The following is a 16,630-nucleotide window of genomic DNA, read 5'->3' on the forward strand; positions in this document are numbered from 1 at the left end:
ATTCTCCTCCTTCTGAGTCCCAGTTAGTATTGATAGCAGAGGAGAAGACTGACACTAGGCCATCCTTAGGTGAGATGGCTCAGGGTCAACACTCTCCTTTAAAGCCATGCATTGCATGAGGCCAGGTTACTTCCAGGACCATCACTCTTCCCAAAGATTTCTGCCTATTTCAGCAGACCCACAATGGTGGATGTGTTCCTGGTCCCCTCTATTAAACAATGTGTGGAATTGAATGTGTGACTCCTATTGCAGTGCCTGTCTTACGAAACACCACCATTTCCCAAAGACTGTTAAGAGCTGGGTTTTTTCCTCAAGCATTTAGGCCAAGATGCAGAGTTCTTTGCCCATTTTAACAAATAAAATCCATTAAACTGGAGGAAATGTATCTTGATTAGTAGCATTATAAACTGTCCAGAAGCATCCTGGTGTTCCATTGGGGATTATTTCTTCTGTTAAATCTTACTACACTTTCCGTTACAAAAATTTGAAGATTCAGATATATTAACCAATTCAGCATTGTAGAGGGAATGGGAAAACATTGTATTCAGATATGTGTTTAATATCTTTTTCTGAATAAGAATATATTTTGATGTTATTTTATGACTTAATTGGAAATAGAGCTATTCCCAATCCTGGCAAAATATCATTTGTCTTTACAAGTGATTATATATTGTTTCTCTCCTTTTGAAAAATATGAGTGGTGTACTTTGAAACTATAAACCAAAATGGAATATACTGTAGTTAATAAATTTAACTTCTTTTTTTCTTCTTAGGTTGGTCGTTTGCACAGCGTCAAGTCACTGTTCAAGAAGGGCCTCTGTACCGCACTGAACATTCTCACATCACCATTTGGTGCAAGGTCAGCGGTTATCAAGGACCATCACAACAGAATTTTCAGTGGTCCATATATCTTCCATCTTCTCCAGAAAGAGAAGTACAGATTGTCAGCACCATGGACCCATCCTTTCCTTATGCAATCTACACTCAACGTGTTAGGAGTGGAGAAATCTATGTGGAGAGAGTTGAAGGGGATTATGCTCTGCTGCACATAACTCAGCTCCAAGACAGGGACGCTGGCGAGTATGAATGTCATACTCCAACAACTGATGAAAGATATTTTGGAAGCTACAGTGCCAAGATGAAGCTAATTGGTAAAGTATATTGTACTATTTTCACAGAAAAATAGAGTATAATTATAAATTGTTGAGAATGGTGGTTTGGGTGTATTTTACGATGTGTTAAATTTCATAAATTAGAGCTAGAAGAAAATTAAGCTGCAAAATGAAATATGTTACTGGCATAGATTTGGGCAAATGAGGTTACATTTAGTTCTAATGAGAACAGGATTTTATAGATTGACAAAGTTGCCAATACAGGTGGAAATCAAGAACCATTTTTAAGTAAGATTGTACTTCTTTGGAAGAGACCAAGCCAAAGATTTTCCTTAAAAATGTGCATAGTTGGTGTGATTCAAAGTTTTACCTTAGCACCTATGTCTTTTTGATAAGCATTGGACAATGCTTCAGATTTGATTCTCAAAAGATATTTCAGAGCAGATTGGAGAGGAAATGTAGTAGTATCTTTCTATGACACACATAAATTTTAATTTTTTACTAATTGATGAAATACAAAAAATTACAGCAGCATCCAAAAAAATAGTAATTATATAGTAAAAAATAATGATACTGATTAAAATAACAGTATCATTATCGAAATATCATCACAAATTAACAAAAACATTTATTTATTTATTTATTTATTTATTATTATTTATTTATTATTTATTTATTTATGATTGATTGATTGATGGGACTTATATGCCGCCCTATATCCCGAAGGACTCAGGGCGGCTAACAACAATAAAATACAGCGATACAATTGTTACCATAGCTAACAATTAAAATTAATTAAATTTTTAAAGCTTATTCAGACTGGACCATATTACAACATGTTGTCGTTTTTAGAATAGACAGACTTTAAGTGGCTGCTTTAAGATGTTGCCCTGTATGCATCATCCTGTCCTCAGAGCATTTGGAGGGGGGGGGGCGAAATCCATGACACTGTTCAGCCTATGATTCTAGTAATATATTGTGGCAGTTTTTTTTGTATCTCACCCTAAACATCTTGAATATTCTGTCTCTCAAAGATTAATATATTCCATTAAAATAAAATTAATTGCAAATTATATTAATTTAACTGTAACTAAATTTATTCTGTAACTTTACTTTTCAAAAAAAACCCATAGCTGAGATAATGTTTTGTTTAATGATTACAAAGCAATTTGAACAGTCATCGCAGAAATTTTATTGAGATTAATGAACTTCCATGAAATAAAACTGCAAAGTTCTTAACTGACATAATTATTGAATAATATATATTGCCAGTTTTCAAATCATTTTACTGTTTCTTTGTTATTTTTATCTATTTCAAGTACTAGGACTTCTTTCCAAGTACTAAATGGTTTGGGTCCCAGAAATTTAAACCACACTTACTGGCTTCCCAATATGCTTCAGTCATCTGATTGGGTTTTTATGAGTACCACTATAAGTGAAGCTGGTTCAGTGAAGAAGGATTTTACAGAGGTGTTGCTATATTGCGAAAACCTTTATTAAGAAATTGCTTCTGTTGCTTACTTGTTCTTTTTATTGACTTATAAAATCTGCATTGATTTTAAAATTCTATTTATATTTTAAGATAACAGGAATGCTAGTTATAATAATCAATAATCATGAGGAGACTGGTCATACCCTTTCAGACTGACAAGGTGTTATTTATTAATTACCCCGTATATACTTGAGTATAAGCCGACTCGAGTATAAGCCGAGACCCCTATTTTTACCCCAAAAAAACTGGAAAAAGTTATTGACTCGAGTATAAGCCGAGTATAAGTATAAGCTTGGCCCCTACTTAGCAACATATCTATATTCTGTGCCATGACAAGCCGCTCGTTGACTCTGGCAGCATCCCGGAGCTGGCTCGGCCGCGGTTCGCAGGGTCCGCTCATCAGGCTGCCAGGCTTCCTGGCAGCACATCCCGCAGGGAAGGTCTGCTAGGGAGGCGGCAGTCAAGTGTTGTTTCCCTCGTGTGTGTGTGTGTGTGTGTGTGAGACCTGCGGGAACGGCTGGTAGAGGTGGCGGCAGTCCGGCGTTTCCCCCCCTCATGCATGCGTGCGTGTGTCAGACCCGCGGGAATGGCTGGTAAGGAAGCGGCGTCCCCCCCCTCCTGTGTGTCGGGCCCATGGGGCTTGACACACAGAGAAACGCAAATGCCGGGCTGCCGCCACCTTTACTAGCCATTCCTGCGGGTCTGACACACACACACACACACACACACGCACGAGGGGGAGAAACAACGCTGGACTGCCGCCACCTCTGCCAGCCCTGCAAGCCTCTGCCGCCCCGGGGAGCGCTATCTGTCTCTTCCCCTCCTCATTCCCCCCACTCCTCTGTAGGGCAGCTACAGGTTTCTTTGTTTTCTGTAATTCAGTGACCAAGGCCTTTCGGGGGCAAAAGGCCTCTTTCCGTTGAGGTGGGGGCTGGTTTCTGAAGGAGGCTGCAGCCCCCTAAGAGTTGAAGACCCCCCCTGCCCGCCCGCCCTCTCTGGGGGCGCCCTGGGGGCTTCCTTGGCAAGGAAGGGGGGGAATGCCGAAATGCCGCTTCCCTACCAGCCATTCCCGTGGGTCTGACACACACACGCACACCTGCCCCCGGCCGGTGCCTTTGCCCCGCAAGCCCCCCCAACTTGCCCGGAGGAAGCGGCGGCGGCGCTGCGGGCCGGGAGGGGAGGGGGGCGTGGGCTGGCTGGCTGGGCTGTTGCGCGACTGAGCTCCGCCCGGCGCCGGACTGCAGCGCCGCCGCTGGTCCCGGGCGAGGCAGCGGGCGAGCGAGCGAGCGCACTCCGCAGGGCAGGCTCCGCCGGGACGCGGGCAGCGGCGGCTGGCTGTGGCTTTGGGGCGGCGCTGAGCTGCGTGGCCGCCCTCCCGCCCTGCCTGCCCCCCGGCCGGTGCCTTCGCCCCGCAAGCCCTCCCCGACTTGCCCGGAGGAAGCGGCGGCGGCGGCGCGGCGCTGCGGGCCGGGAGGGGAGGGGGGCGCGGGCTGGCTGGCTGGGCTGCTGCGCGACTGAGCTCCGCCCGGTGCCGGACTGCAGCGCCGCCGCTGGTCCCGGGCGAGGCAGCGGGCGAGCGAGCGAGCGCGCTCCGCAGGGCAGGCTCTCTCCGCTGGGACGCGGGCGGCGGCGGCTGGCTGTGGCTTCGGGGCGGTGCTGAGCTGCGCGGCCGCCCTCCCGCCCTGCCTGCCCCCCGGCCGGTGCCTTCGCCCTGCAAGCCCCCCCGACTTGCCCGGAGGAAGCGGCGGCGGCGGGGCGCTGCGGGCCGGGAGGGGAGGGGGGCGCGGCGGGGGCTGCCCCTCCTGCCGAGGAGCCGAGCCCGGCGGCGTGTGTGTGTGTGTGTGTGTCAGACCCGCAGGAATGGCTAGTAAAGGTGGCGGCAGTCCGGCATTTGCGTTTCTCTGTGTGTAAAGCCCCGTGGGCTCGACACACAGGAAGGGGGGGAATGCCGGAATGCCGCTTCCCTACCAGCCATTCCCGTGGGTCTGACACACGCACGCACGAGGGGGAGAAACAACGCTGGACTGCTGCCACCTCTACCAGCTCTGCAAGGCTCTGCCGCTCCCTTCTCTCAGCAGCCTGGCCCGAACGAAGGGACAGTTCTTTTTTTTTGTTCACTGGAGTATAAGCCGAAGTGGATTTTTTCAGCCCAAAAAGTGGGCTGAAAAATTCGGCTTATACTCAAGTATATACGGTATTATTTATTAAACAATGTATATGGCTACCCAATTCACACATGGTAACTCAAAACCATAACATAAAATCTCACACATACAAGTCATTAACCATTTGATTGGTTCTATATCAGCGTGTGGTTCCCAGGCCCGCAGACAGAATTATGTCTTCAGGCCTTACAGAAAAGTGACAAGGTGGCATCCAAGTTTATCTCTGGGGGAATGATATTCCATAGACAAGGGGCCACAACTGAGAAGGCCCTTTTTCTTGATCCCACCAGGTATGTATACCACCTTAATGGATAAGGCCCACAACGTGCCTTTCCTTCCTGCCCTTCGTGGATCACATAGATATAATTTCGAAGAGACAGTCTTTCAAATAACCTGACCCCAAGCATTATAGGATTTTAAAGGTAATAACATTAAAGCTAATGCCTTTAAATTAACATTGCTACTATAGTTTGAAAAGGTGCTACTAGGCTCTTCATATTTGATTTCTTTTAGTTTATAAACATCTCCAAACATGTAAAAAAGTATTAGGAATGCACATGTTGCATGAATATAACAGATAATATGTTTTATTACAATTAATGACGAGATAAAACAATGTACAATTTTTTGAAGATGATCTGTTTTGTGGTTAGTTGATGGATTTTTTTGTCATGAAGTTACCTTAAGATAACTGTTTTATTCTACATCAGACATGTCAAACACAAGGCCCGGGGGCCGGATCCGGCCTGCAAAGTGGTTTCGTGTGGCCCCTGCAGCCATCCTGGAAACAGTGAGGGAACGGCCCCCGCTGCCTTGGCCCTGGCCCAGAGACCCTCCTTCTGCCAGAGACCCCCAGATCTGTCCCACTACTGCCCAGGCCCCCATAGGCACCCTTGATGCCAATGATGTAGAGCTGGCCATGCCCACCCAGTAGGCCATATACACTCTAGCCACGCCCATCCAGTAGGCCGCGCCCACCCAGGCCATACTCACCTGGCCCCTCGAGGGCAACCACAATGCTGATGTGGCCCTCAATGAAATTGAGTTTGACACCCCTGTTCTACATTTAAGATACATTTTACATTTTTACAGGAAAGGTAAAGTTTCAGAGAGGTTTTGCATCACTAAAACTTAAGTTAATAGTACCCACCACCAAGCACACTCTTAAGTGATCAAAGTATTGCCAGCTTCTGCTGTTATGTTAAAATTCCTTTTTTACACAGAAGTACAAATTTAATTTACAGTGACTTTAAATTCCATTTATTTTAATTAATTTAAATAGAAGGGGGGAAAAGTAATCGGTGAGATCAGTGATAATTATAGGATTTAAATGAAATGTTTCTGAATAAATTAAAGGATTTATATATTAAAATTGTATGGAGTTGACTAAATTAAGAAGAACTTCATTTTTACAGAGAAACTGGCAGAATAGTAGAAGACACATAAATTGTATATTTAGAAAAATCAGCTCCTTCAGCTTTTGTATTAATGGGGAGCAATTTGGTATAGTTGTTAAGGCATCACGCTAGAAAAGGAGAGACTGTGAGTTCTGTCTTAGGTATGAAGTCAATTGGGTGACATTGTGCTAGTCATTCTTTTCATCCTAGGAACCAGTTTCAAAAAATCTTGCTAAGAAAGCTGCAGGGACTTTTTCCATAGTTGCCAGGAATAAAAGAAAACAAAACAAAACACCTGATTCAAAGGCACCCAAAAACCAATATGAAAACATTTGCAAATCAAAATAAATTTACAGAAATACTTTCGAAGGATGAGATTTTAATTTTAGAGGTTTAGAGGTTTCGAACCTAGCAGTTCGAAAGCACGTAAAAATGCAAGTAGAAAAATAGGGACCACTACGGTGGGAAGGTAACAGCGTTCCGTGTGCCTTTGGCGTCTAGTCATGACCACGGAGATGTCCTCGGACAAGCGCTGGCTCTTCGGCTTTGAAACGGAGATGAGCACCGGCCCCTAGAGTCGGAAACGACTAGCACGCATGTGCGGGGAACCTTTACCTTTTTACCTTTAGATGAAAGAAATAGAAACATTTTAAAATAATGACACCAATACATTACAAAAATATCTTTAAGGGTGACTTTCAAATGTAAGACTGGCTTTCCACTTCAGAGACAGCGAGAGAATGATACCATCCTTTATTTTGGTTTTGTAATCATATCATTTTCTGGTTTTATCAGCCTGGAAGGGGAGACTTTGCAAAGTTTAGCTAGCTAACATGTAGAGAACTCAATTACTATTCCTACTTCAGGATTGTGCACATTTATATAAATACATCTTGAAGCTTATTAATCATGATGTCCAAACTCACAGGTTATCAATCAATACTGTACCATAATGTCACTAATTGAACAGTCACTAATTAAAGATGGAGTCACAAGAAAACTGAGCCTGATTTTTAAAAATCTGAATTCATTTTTTAATCCATCCTGAAAATGTTGCTTAGAACACCCAATACAAGTGTTATCTCAGGTTGTAGTTAGGATTTTGATGCTTTATTTTTTCAACTGGCATTGAATAACATGCTAAAAATGTGAAAAATATGGGTGGAAAATATTTTTCCAAGCAGTGAAACAAAATTTTCATCAAGTTATGAATTTTTTATCATCACATTAGTCCAACTGCACTTATTTGGCTTCAGACTGGTCCTAGGGAATATGGAGTAGAGGGAACTTTTATCGTTTCTGAGTGCTATGAAATGTGTGTAAAGAATGTATAAAATGGATTGTATTACTTAACCCACATAATGAGCATTAATGGATCATTTTGTCATTGCTGTTATTTTAAAGAAATAATCTTTGGAGCTCTCATACTAATGTTTATACTACTGGAAAGCAAAAATTAGTTGATGCTACTTGTTTTAACAAAAGAAAATCTTGAAATAGTATTAATGAAGCATCTATAATTATTGGAATGATCAATGCTACCATACTGATGCACAGAATATCTTTAAGGGGAGGTTAATTTGCTTCCATGTAGAAATATTGACAAGAAAATTACTAGAATTACTAGGAAAGTGAACCAATAATGGCTTAAAACAATTTTTAATGACAACCAAACAAATAAAATAGAATGAGTATAATTCAGGGGTCAGTTAAGCAGGACTGTGTCATTATCATTAACAGGAAATGCTGAAAATGGCGTAGTACAATTAAGATTGATAACTAATATATTCTTCGTGTGTTCCTAAAAAGTCTTCTGCAAAGATATTGGTTGATCAAAATGTCTTGATAGGCAATAAAATTCATCAGTTGACAATTGTGTGTAAAAAACTAGAATTTGGAATTGCAGTTTGATAAAGTACACAAATTAATGAATACACTCAGAAAAAAATAGAAATATTCCATGTTTATGAAATAAAGACAAAGCATATGGATGTAATAGGTATAGCTAGTCTAGGGGTAGGCAACCTCAGCTCTTTTATGACTCATGGACTTCAACTCCCAGAATTCCTGAGTCAGCTATGCTGAATTCTGGGAGTTCAAGTCCATGAGTCATAAAAGAGCCGAGGTTGCCTATCCCTGAGCTAGTCCTTGACTTAACAATCACAATTGAGCCCAAAATATTGTTGCTAAGCAAGACAGTGAGTTTTGCCCCATTTTTACGACCTTTCTTGGCACATTTGTTAAGTTAGTAACATGGTTGTACAGTAAATCTGGCTTCTCCATTGACTTTGTCAAAGGTTGCAAAAGTTGATCACATGACCCTGGGACACTGCAACTGTCATAAATGTCAGTCAGTTGCCAGGAGTCTGAACTTTGATCATGTGACCATGGGGATGCTGCAACCATCGTAAGTGTGAAAAACGATCATAAATCACTTTTTTTTTCAGTACCATTGTAACTATGAACTGTTGTAAGTCAAGGACTAACTAAGAATGGAGGTGATCCGTTGCTGTGCGTGAGGATGATGAGTCTATGCATGGAAATGAAGTTGTAGGTTTAATTATAAATAAAATGACATTTGATTGACGTCAGATGGGCTGGAGAGGGACAGCCAAAGAGCCAGAAGTTGCCCAGAGGCTGTAAAATGTCAAGGTCTGATCTGTAGTGTTACAGATACTTTGGAAAATAGAAAATTGTAGGTGGGTGTTAGTTGCATGCATATGCTAGTGAACATAATAATGGTAATAATGAAAGTACTGGTACAACATTCTGAATGAATGCAGAAGAAATGTTATTCTGTTAGTGATATAGATGGATGAGAGGGAATGGGACAATAGAGTGCAGAAAATGATTAGGCTGCTCAGAGATTCAGAATGAGTTAGATTGATGATTGGTGAGTATTACGCTATAAAAGTCTATTTCAATTACATGATTAATTGTAAGTCTGTTTCTATGTGATACAGCAGAGGAATCAGTTTGGAAGTGTCAAGAGTTGATTTTGAAAAACAGGATAAGGTACAAGAAGTAGAATGAGAGTAAAACAATTGCAGGAAGGGAAAGCACTGTATGAAAATGTATTAGAAGATAGGCCAATGTTTCCGTGCGAATCACATTGATCAGTACCAAAGTACATTGTTTGGAACTTTGAACAATGCATTATATTTAACTGAATTACCTGGAATAGAATTTGCAAAAACATAAGCTGCTTTCTTTGGTAGCCATTAGACTGAAATAAATGTTATTTTAGTTTTCCATTAATTTCATTCTAAATCCTGTAGCTATGCTTAAGGTGGCCTAAAGCTGTCAGCAACCTAATCTATCCTGTCAGACTTTGAATATTCAGTAATTAGAAAATTAATATGAGATGTCCTTGGTGCTCTCGGAGATTGTTTTCTTGCAAGCGTTTCATCACCCAAACTAGGTAACGTCATCAATGCTAGAAAATTAGTAATTCTCACCAGTCCCAGAAAATTTTAAATAATAATTGTAACTATGAAAGTTCCTCTAATTCTGGAAAACAACTGTGTCATTAACATGAGGCTTGGCAGTCTAGCATATACTTTGGAGAAAGTTAATTACCGTATATACTTGAGTATAAGCCGACTCGAGTATAAGCCGAGACCCCCAATTTCACCCCCAAAAACTGGGAAAAGTTGTTGACTCGAGTATAAGCCGATCCGCCGTTCTGCATGCCTCGGAGGCTGGATCCGCGCTCTGCAAGCCTCTGCCGCCAGGCAGGTCTCCGTTTTGTTCTGGGACTAGTTCCCTAGCCTTTTGGAGCTTTTGGTGTTCGCCCATCAGCTGTCTACGGGGAGGCAACAAAGCTGCCTCTCTAGGCTTTGAGAAAAGGCCCCTTGCACAAAAGGCAGCTTCAGGACGAGCTTCCAAAAACCCTTTCCTTCCTTAACGCCCTCCCCACCTTCCCCCAGAAAGCCATATTTCTTTTTTTTTATTGAAAATTTTTATTGAAGTTACAATATTATCCCCTCCCCAACCCACCCCAGAACCCCTCCCCCTCCCCCATATTTCTTCAATAACAAAAACATAAAAAGCTGGTTGGGATGTACTCGCTGATTTCCCCCCCCCTTTTTTTAGATGCTAAAACTAAACTCTCCCTCTGCCTTCCAACCAATATCCCTTTTTAAAATCTTACCTTGGCTCCAGATGGAAGAGTAGAGGAACTAAGCTAGTAAGGAGAGAATTTTTTTCTGCAACTTTTTACTCCTGAAGTAGTAGTAGTAGTAATAGTAGTAGTAGGAATAATAATAATAAATCCCTAAAAGTTGTGCCAGAAAATGGAGGACGCTGGGTCTTTGCAAGTTTTAGCTGTCTGTCAGACTGCCTGAAAAGGGCGGCCTTCAGGCAGCCAGGCGGACAGCTAAAGCTTGCAAAGACCTAAAAGTTGTGCCAGAAAATGGAGGACGCTGGGTCTTTGCAAGTTTTAGCTGTCTGTCAGACTGCCTGAAAAGGGCGGCCTTCAGGCAGCCAGGCGGACAGCTAAAGCTTGCAAAGACCCAGCGTCCTCCATTTTCTGGCATAACCTTCGGAGATTACTTTAAAAAAAAAAAAAACTTCAGAGGAAAAACAGCTGCAGAAACATTTTGTCTCCTTGCTGGCTTGGTTCATCTACTCTTCAGCCAGGAGGGAGTCCAAGGCCTAGAGAAGGAGAGCTTTGCAGCATCCCTATGGACAGCTGATGGGCAGACAGCTGATTAGCGGAGAAGGCTCTGAAAGTAGCACCAAAGCCTGCGCACAAGTCCTCGGTAAGTTTTTTTGTTGACTGGAGTATAAGCCGAAGTGGAATTTTTCAGCCCAAAAAGTGGGCTGAAAAATTCGGCTTATACTCAAGTATATACGGTACTTTTGCTTAGAGTCAAACTATACCAAACATACGTTCCCCAAATTGTAACCTACCTATTCGATAACAAATAAGCATAAAAAAGTGAAAAAATGAACATGCTGATGCCAATTTGATCCTTTTTTAATGAACAAGGATTTCAAAGAATTTTAAACCGTTATTAAATGAAAAGAAAAGAAGGAAAAGAACTTAAAATTGCAACATGCAATGTAGAAGGAAATAGTCATAGACAAGGCAATATGGAAATAGTCATAGAAATGAATAGAATAGAGCTGGAAGGACCTTGGAGGTCTTCTAGTCCAGCCCCTTGCTCAAGCAGGAGAACCTATACCACCTCAGATAAGTGACTGTCTAGCCCCTTCTTAAAAATCTCCAGTGATGGAGCGTCCATGATTTCTGAAGGCAAGCTGTTCCACTGGTTAATTGTCCTCACTGTTAGGAAGTTTCTCCTTAATTCCAGGTTGCTTCTCTCTTTGATTAGTTTCCAACCATTGTTTCTTGTCTTGCTTTCCGGTGCTTTAGAGAATAATTTGACCCCTAACCCTAACCTCTTCTTTGTGGCAGCCCCTCAAATACTGGAATACTGCTATCATGTCACCTCTATTTCTTTTCTTTAGACTAGCCAAATCTAAATCCTGCAGCCGTTCTTCATATATTTTAGTCTCTAGGCCACAGGTCGGCAACCTGCGGCTCCGGAGCCGCATGCGGCTCTTTGAGCCGTCTCTTGCGGCTCCCAGCCGCCCGGTGCGCGCGCACCTCTTCCAACGGGCAGTGGTGCGCGCGCACCTCTCCAAATGGAGAGTGGCACCGCCCGTTTGGAGAGGTGCACGCGCACCTCCCCGAATGGGCGGAGGTGCGCGCGCACCTCCCCAAACCTTTGGAGAGGTGCGCGCGTACCTCCGCGCGAATGGGCAGCGGTGCCGCTCTTTCAGGAAGCCCGCCGCGGCCCGTCTGTGAAGCTGCCGAAAGCGGCAGCTTAGCAGACGGGCCGCGGCAGCTTCCGCAAAGAGCGGCGCCCCTGCCCATTCCGAGAGGTGTGCGCGCACCTCTCCGAACGACCGGAGGTGCGCGCGCACCTCCCCAAACCTTTGGGGAGGTGCGCGCGTACCTCCGCGCGAACGGGCAGCGGTGCCGCTCTTTCAGGAAGCTGCCGCTTTCGGCAGCTTCCTGAAAGAGCGGCGCCGCTGCCCCTTCGCACGGAGGTACGCGCGCACCTCCCCAAAGGTTTGGGGAGGTGCGCGCGCACCTCCGGTCATTCGGAGAGGTGCGCGCGCACCTCTCGGAATGGGCAGGGGCGCCGCTCTTTGCGGAAGCTGCCGCGGCCCGTCTGCTAAGCTGCCGCTTTCGGCAGCTTCACAGACGGGCCGCGGCGGGCTTCCTGAAAGAGCGGCACCGCTGCCCATTCGCGCGGAGGTACGCGCGCACCTCCGGTCGTTCGGAGAGGTGCGCGCGCACCTCTCGGAATGGGCAGGGGCGCCGCTCTTTGAGGAAGCTGCCACGGCCCGTCTGCAAAGCTGCCGAAAGCGGCAGCTTTGCAGACGGGCCGTCGCCATCGGGCAACCGGGAACCGGTTCCATCTCATTTTTAAAAAAATGGCAGCCGCGTGCGTCCGCGCATGCGCAAAAAACCTTTTTGCGCATGCGCGTGCATGGACACACGCACGCGGCTCCCTCTTTTTTTAATTTGTGATGGAACCGGTTCCCAGTGGCTCTTTTTCTTTTTTAGGTTGCCGACCCCTGCTCTAGGCCTTTGATCATCGTAGTTGCTCTTCTCTGGATGGCAGCATTCAGTAGAGCAATGTGAATGTAGAAATCTCATATATTTTAGGGAATTCATCTTCATTGGAGGTAACAGTGAACATTCCCCAGATTGTACTAGTTGGTGCACAGTACTTTCCTAGAATTAATTCTAGAAAGAGACTTATGCCTTCAAGTCCTATTTTTGGATTGTTATAGATTTTCATGCTTCTAATTAAGCCAATTAAGTATATTTATTATTCATACTTATTTATCAGCTATTAAAAATAAAGTTGTACACCTGGGATCCAAGTCTAAATCAAGTATACCTGCTGATATTCATCAAACTCTTTTTAATACCTTAAAAATGCATGTAAACATGAGAATTTCCTGACATTTCTTTACTTGTACTGATTTATTAGTTTGAGCTCGAATCCCATAATAAACATGGGAGTGCATGACATTAGCTAATCACTTGTGTTTTTAACATGCTAATGATGAATTTTTACCTCTAGATCTTTGTTTAGACACTCTTGACCATAATTTGAGCTAAATGCCACGTTACATTTCCCTGTTCCAGTAAAAGGTCCCATGGCAAAATTCTTCAGTAGTTACAAAGCCACATCCTGCCAGTTAGACGAACACTTCTTACATATGAAACATTTGTGGTCAGTCCCTTCGCTCTTTGCTAGAGATGCTAAAGCAGATGCTGACTGATCAGTAATTTCAGCAAAAGGACAGATAGAAGGAGTATTTTATTCTTATTTATTTATTTTAATTCCATTTATATCCCGCCCTTCTCCGAAGACTCAGGGCGGCTTACAAGCTTAGCAGTAGCCCTGGTGGAAGCTAATTCATGGCTGCAAAAGTTTGCTAGTGGTAGTTTGCTAATTGTTTGCTAATAATTAATTAGGTTATAAAGTTTTTTATTATTTTTTTAACCTCTACATACATATGTTAGTTTTTCAAACAGCATGCGATCTGGATTCATAAAACACTAATACATAATCACATCCTTCTCTTTGGTTCTCTCTTCTAACCATTCGTAGAATAAATTCCAGCTTCAGTAATACGTATTCTGTTTCTTCTTTATCTTTTAGTGTCATAGTTAATCTGTCCATCTCTGCGCATTCCAGTATCTTTTTATTACCTCTTCTTCTGAAGGTATTTGTTCGTTTTTCCAACATTGCGCATAACTTATTCTTGCTGCAGTTACAATATGTAAAACGAAGTATAAATTTTGCTTATTGATCTTTTCTGGTACTATACCTAATTAAAAAAAATTCAGGATTAAATACTACATGTTCTCCTAATATTTTTTCTAGCCAAGCATGTATTTTTTTCCAATAGGCCTTTACCTTGTCACATGTCCACCAAATATGATAGTATGTACCTAAGTTATGTTTACATTTCCAACATTTACCTGATACATTTTTAAACATTTTTGCTAGTCTAGCTGGAGGTAAGTGCCATCTATAAAACATTTTATACAAATTTTCTTTATACGCAGTTGACATTGTCAATTTATGATTTCTCTCCCACAATTTTTGCCATTTTTCTAATTCTATATTATAACCAAAGTTTTCCGCCCACCTTATCATTGTCCCTTTAATTTGTTCACTTTCCATCTCTAAAGTTAACAAAAAATTATACAATTTCTTAATTTCTCGTCAGAAGTTAATAATGCCTTATCAAACACATTTTGTTCTTTATAAAATCCATACATTTTCATATCTTTTTCATATCTATTTTATATTTGTAAGCATAGCCACCATGACATGTTGATGCCCTGATGTTCCAGCTCTTGTTTCGATTTTAGTGTCCCGTCAGTATTTAAAATGTCTCCATATGTCCAAGTTTTTTTCAAAATCTAACAAATTTGTATGTGAAAAAGCTTCAATTGTTGATAACCACCCTGGAATTTTTACATATATTTTCATTTTAATTTTTTCCCATACTGTTATCAAAGCATTTCTAATACAGTGATTTTGAAAATATCCATGGATTTTATTTTTCCCATACCACAAAAAAGCATGCCACCCCAGCTGTAAGTCATGTCCCTCCAAATATAACAACCTTTTATTCCTAAGCATTATCCATTCTTTCACCCATGTTAATACAGATGCTTGATAATACAAAGCCCACTCAGGTAAACCAAAGCCTCCATTTTCCTTAGTATCTTGCAAAGTTTTCATCTTTATTCTAGCTTTCTTTCCTTGTCATACAAACTTCAAAACTAATGAATTCAACTCTTGGAAAAAAATTCCCCCAAATTTTATCAGAATTGTCTGAAACAGAAATAAAATCTTAGGCAATATATTCATTTTAACTGTAGCTATTCTTCCTAATAATGACAATTTTAAGTTCTTCCATTTTTCCAGGTCTAACTTTATTGGTTTCAATAACCTTGTGTAGTTATCTTCTTTTAATGTTGAGCACTTAGCTGATAAATATATACCCAAGTATTTAACCTTTTTCACTATCTGTACCTCTGTCACTTCTGACATTCGGCTTTTCTGCTTATCCGTAAGATTCTTAACTATTATCTTAGTTTTTTCTTTATTAATTTTTAGTCCCGCTATTTCACCATATTGTTCTAATTTCCCCCACAATTTTGGAATCATCTCCAAGGGATCTTCCAAAATAAATACCAAATCATCGGCAAATGCTTGTAATTTATATGTTTCACCCTTTATCCCCAACCCTCTAATTTCTGTATCTTGTCTTATATTTCGATTTAAAACTTCCAAAGTGAAAATGAATAACAGAGGGGTTAGATCCTTGCCTTGTGCCTTTCCTTATTTCAAAGCTCTCAGTACAATCTCCATTCACAATCACTTTGGCTGTTTGTTTATTGTATATTGTTTTTATCATATTTATAAAATTCTGTCCAAAGTCCATTGTTTGTAATTGATGAATCATAAATTGCCATGAAAGATTATCAAATGCCTTTTGAGCATCTAAAAATATTAATGCCATTTGTTTCCCTGGATGTAGCTCGTAGTATTCCAATACATCTATTATCACTCTTAAATTATTTTTAATTTGTCTCTTTGGTAAAAAGCCATTTTGATCCGGGTGTATAAATTCAACTAAATATTTTTTTCAATCTCTCTGCCATTATTGTAGTAAAAATTTTGTAATCCACATTGAGCAATGAAATCGGTCTATAATTCTTAATCCGGGTCAAATCCGAATCATCTTTTGGTATTAAGGTAATATTTGCTTCAATCCACGTCATCAGCATTTTAGCTTCTAATAAAAGTCCATTACAAACATCTTTCAATGGTTCACTTAATGTCTCTTGTAAGTTGTTATATAACTGCCGGAAGTCCATCTGGGCCAGGAGTTTTACCATTTTTTTGTCTCTTTATGGCCTCTGTTATTTCCATCATTGTAACTCCTTCATCTAACATATTTTTAAATGTCTCTGAAATCTTTGGAAGTTTACTTTCTTCCAAGTATTTTACGGTTTTCTGTCTTGAAATCTCTTTTTTATTTTACAGTTCCTTATAAAATTCTTTAACTATCTTTTTATTTCTTCATTTTTATATTGCAAATAAACTTTCCCATCAAGTAAATTATATATCTTTTTTTTCTTTCTGTTTTTTAAGTTTATAAGCTATAAGCCCCTCAAATACTGGAATACTGCTATCATGTCACCCCCTATTTCTTTTCTTTAGACTAGCCAAATCTAAATCCTGCAGCCGTTCTTCATATATTTTAGTCTCTAGGCCTTTGATCATCTTAGTTGCTCTTCTCTGGATGGCAACATTCAGTAGAGCAATGTGAATGTAGAAATCTCATATTTCTTTGATTTTAGGGATTTCATCTTCATTGGAGGTAACAGTGAACATTCCCCAGATTGTA

The 16,630-nt window shown here is 41.4% G+C and overlaps 1 protein-coding gene across 1 annotated transcript in view; it reads left to right on the plus strand.

The window, feature by feature from the left end:
* Nucleotides 1–16,630, plus strand: part of IGSF3 (immunoglobulin superfamily member 3) — a 113,828-nt gene that overhangs the window by 19,403 nt on the left and 77,795 nt on the right. The window contains exon 3 of the mRNA XM_081327114.1: nt 774–1,151. Within this exon, the coding sequence (XP_081183240.1) occupies nt 774–1,151 (378 nt within the window). The remainder of the gene's footprint in view (nt 1–773; nt 1,152–16,630) is intronic.

Source organism: Vipera berus, assembly GCF_964194415.1.
Source record: "Vipera berus genome assembly, chromosome: 4".
Taxonomy (NCBI): domain Eukaryota; kingdom Metazoa; phylum Chordata; class Lepidosauria; order Squamata; family Viperidae; genus Vipera; species Vipera berus.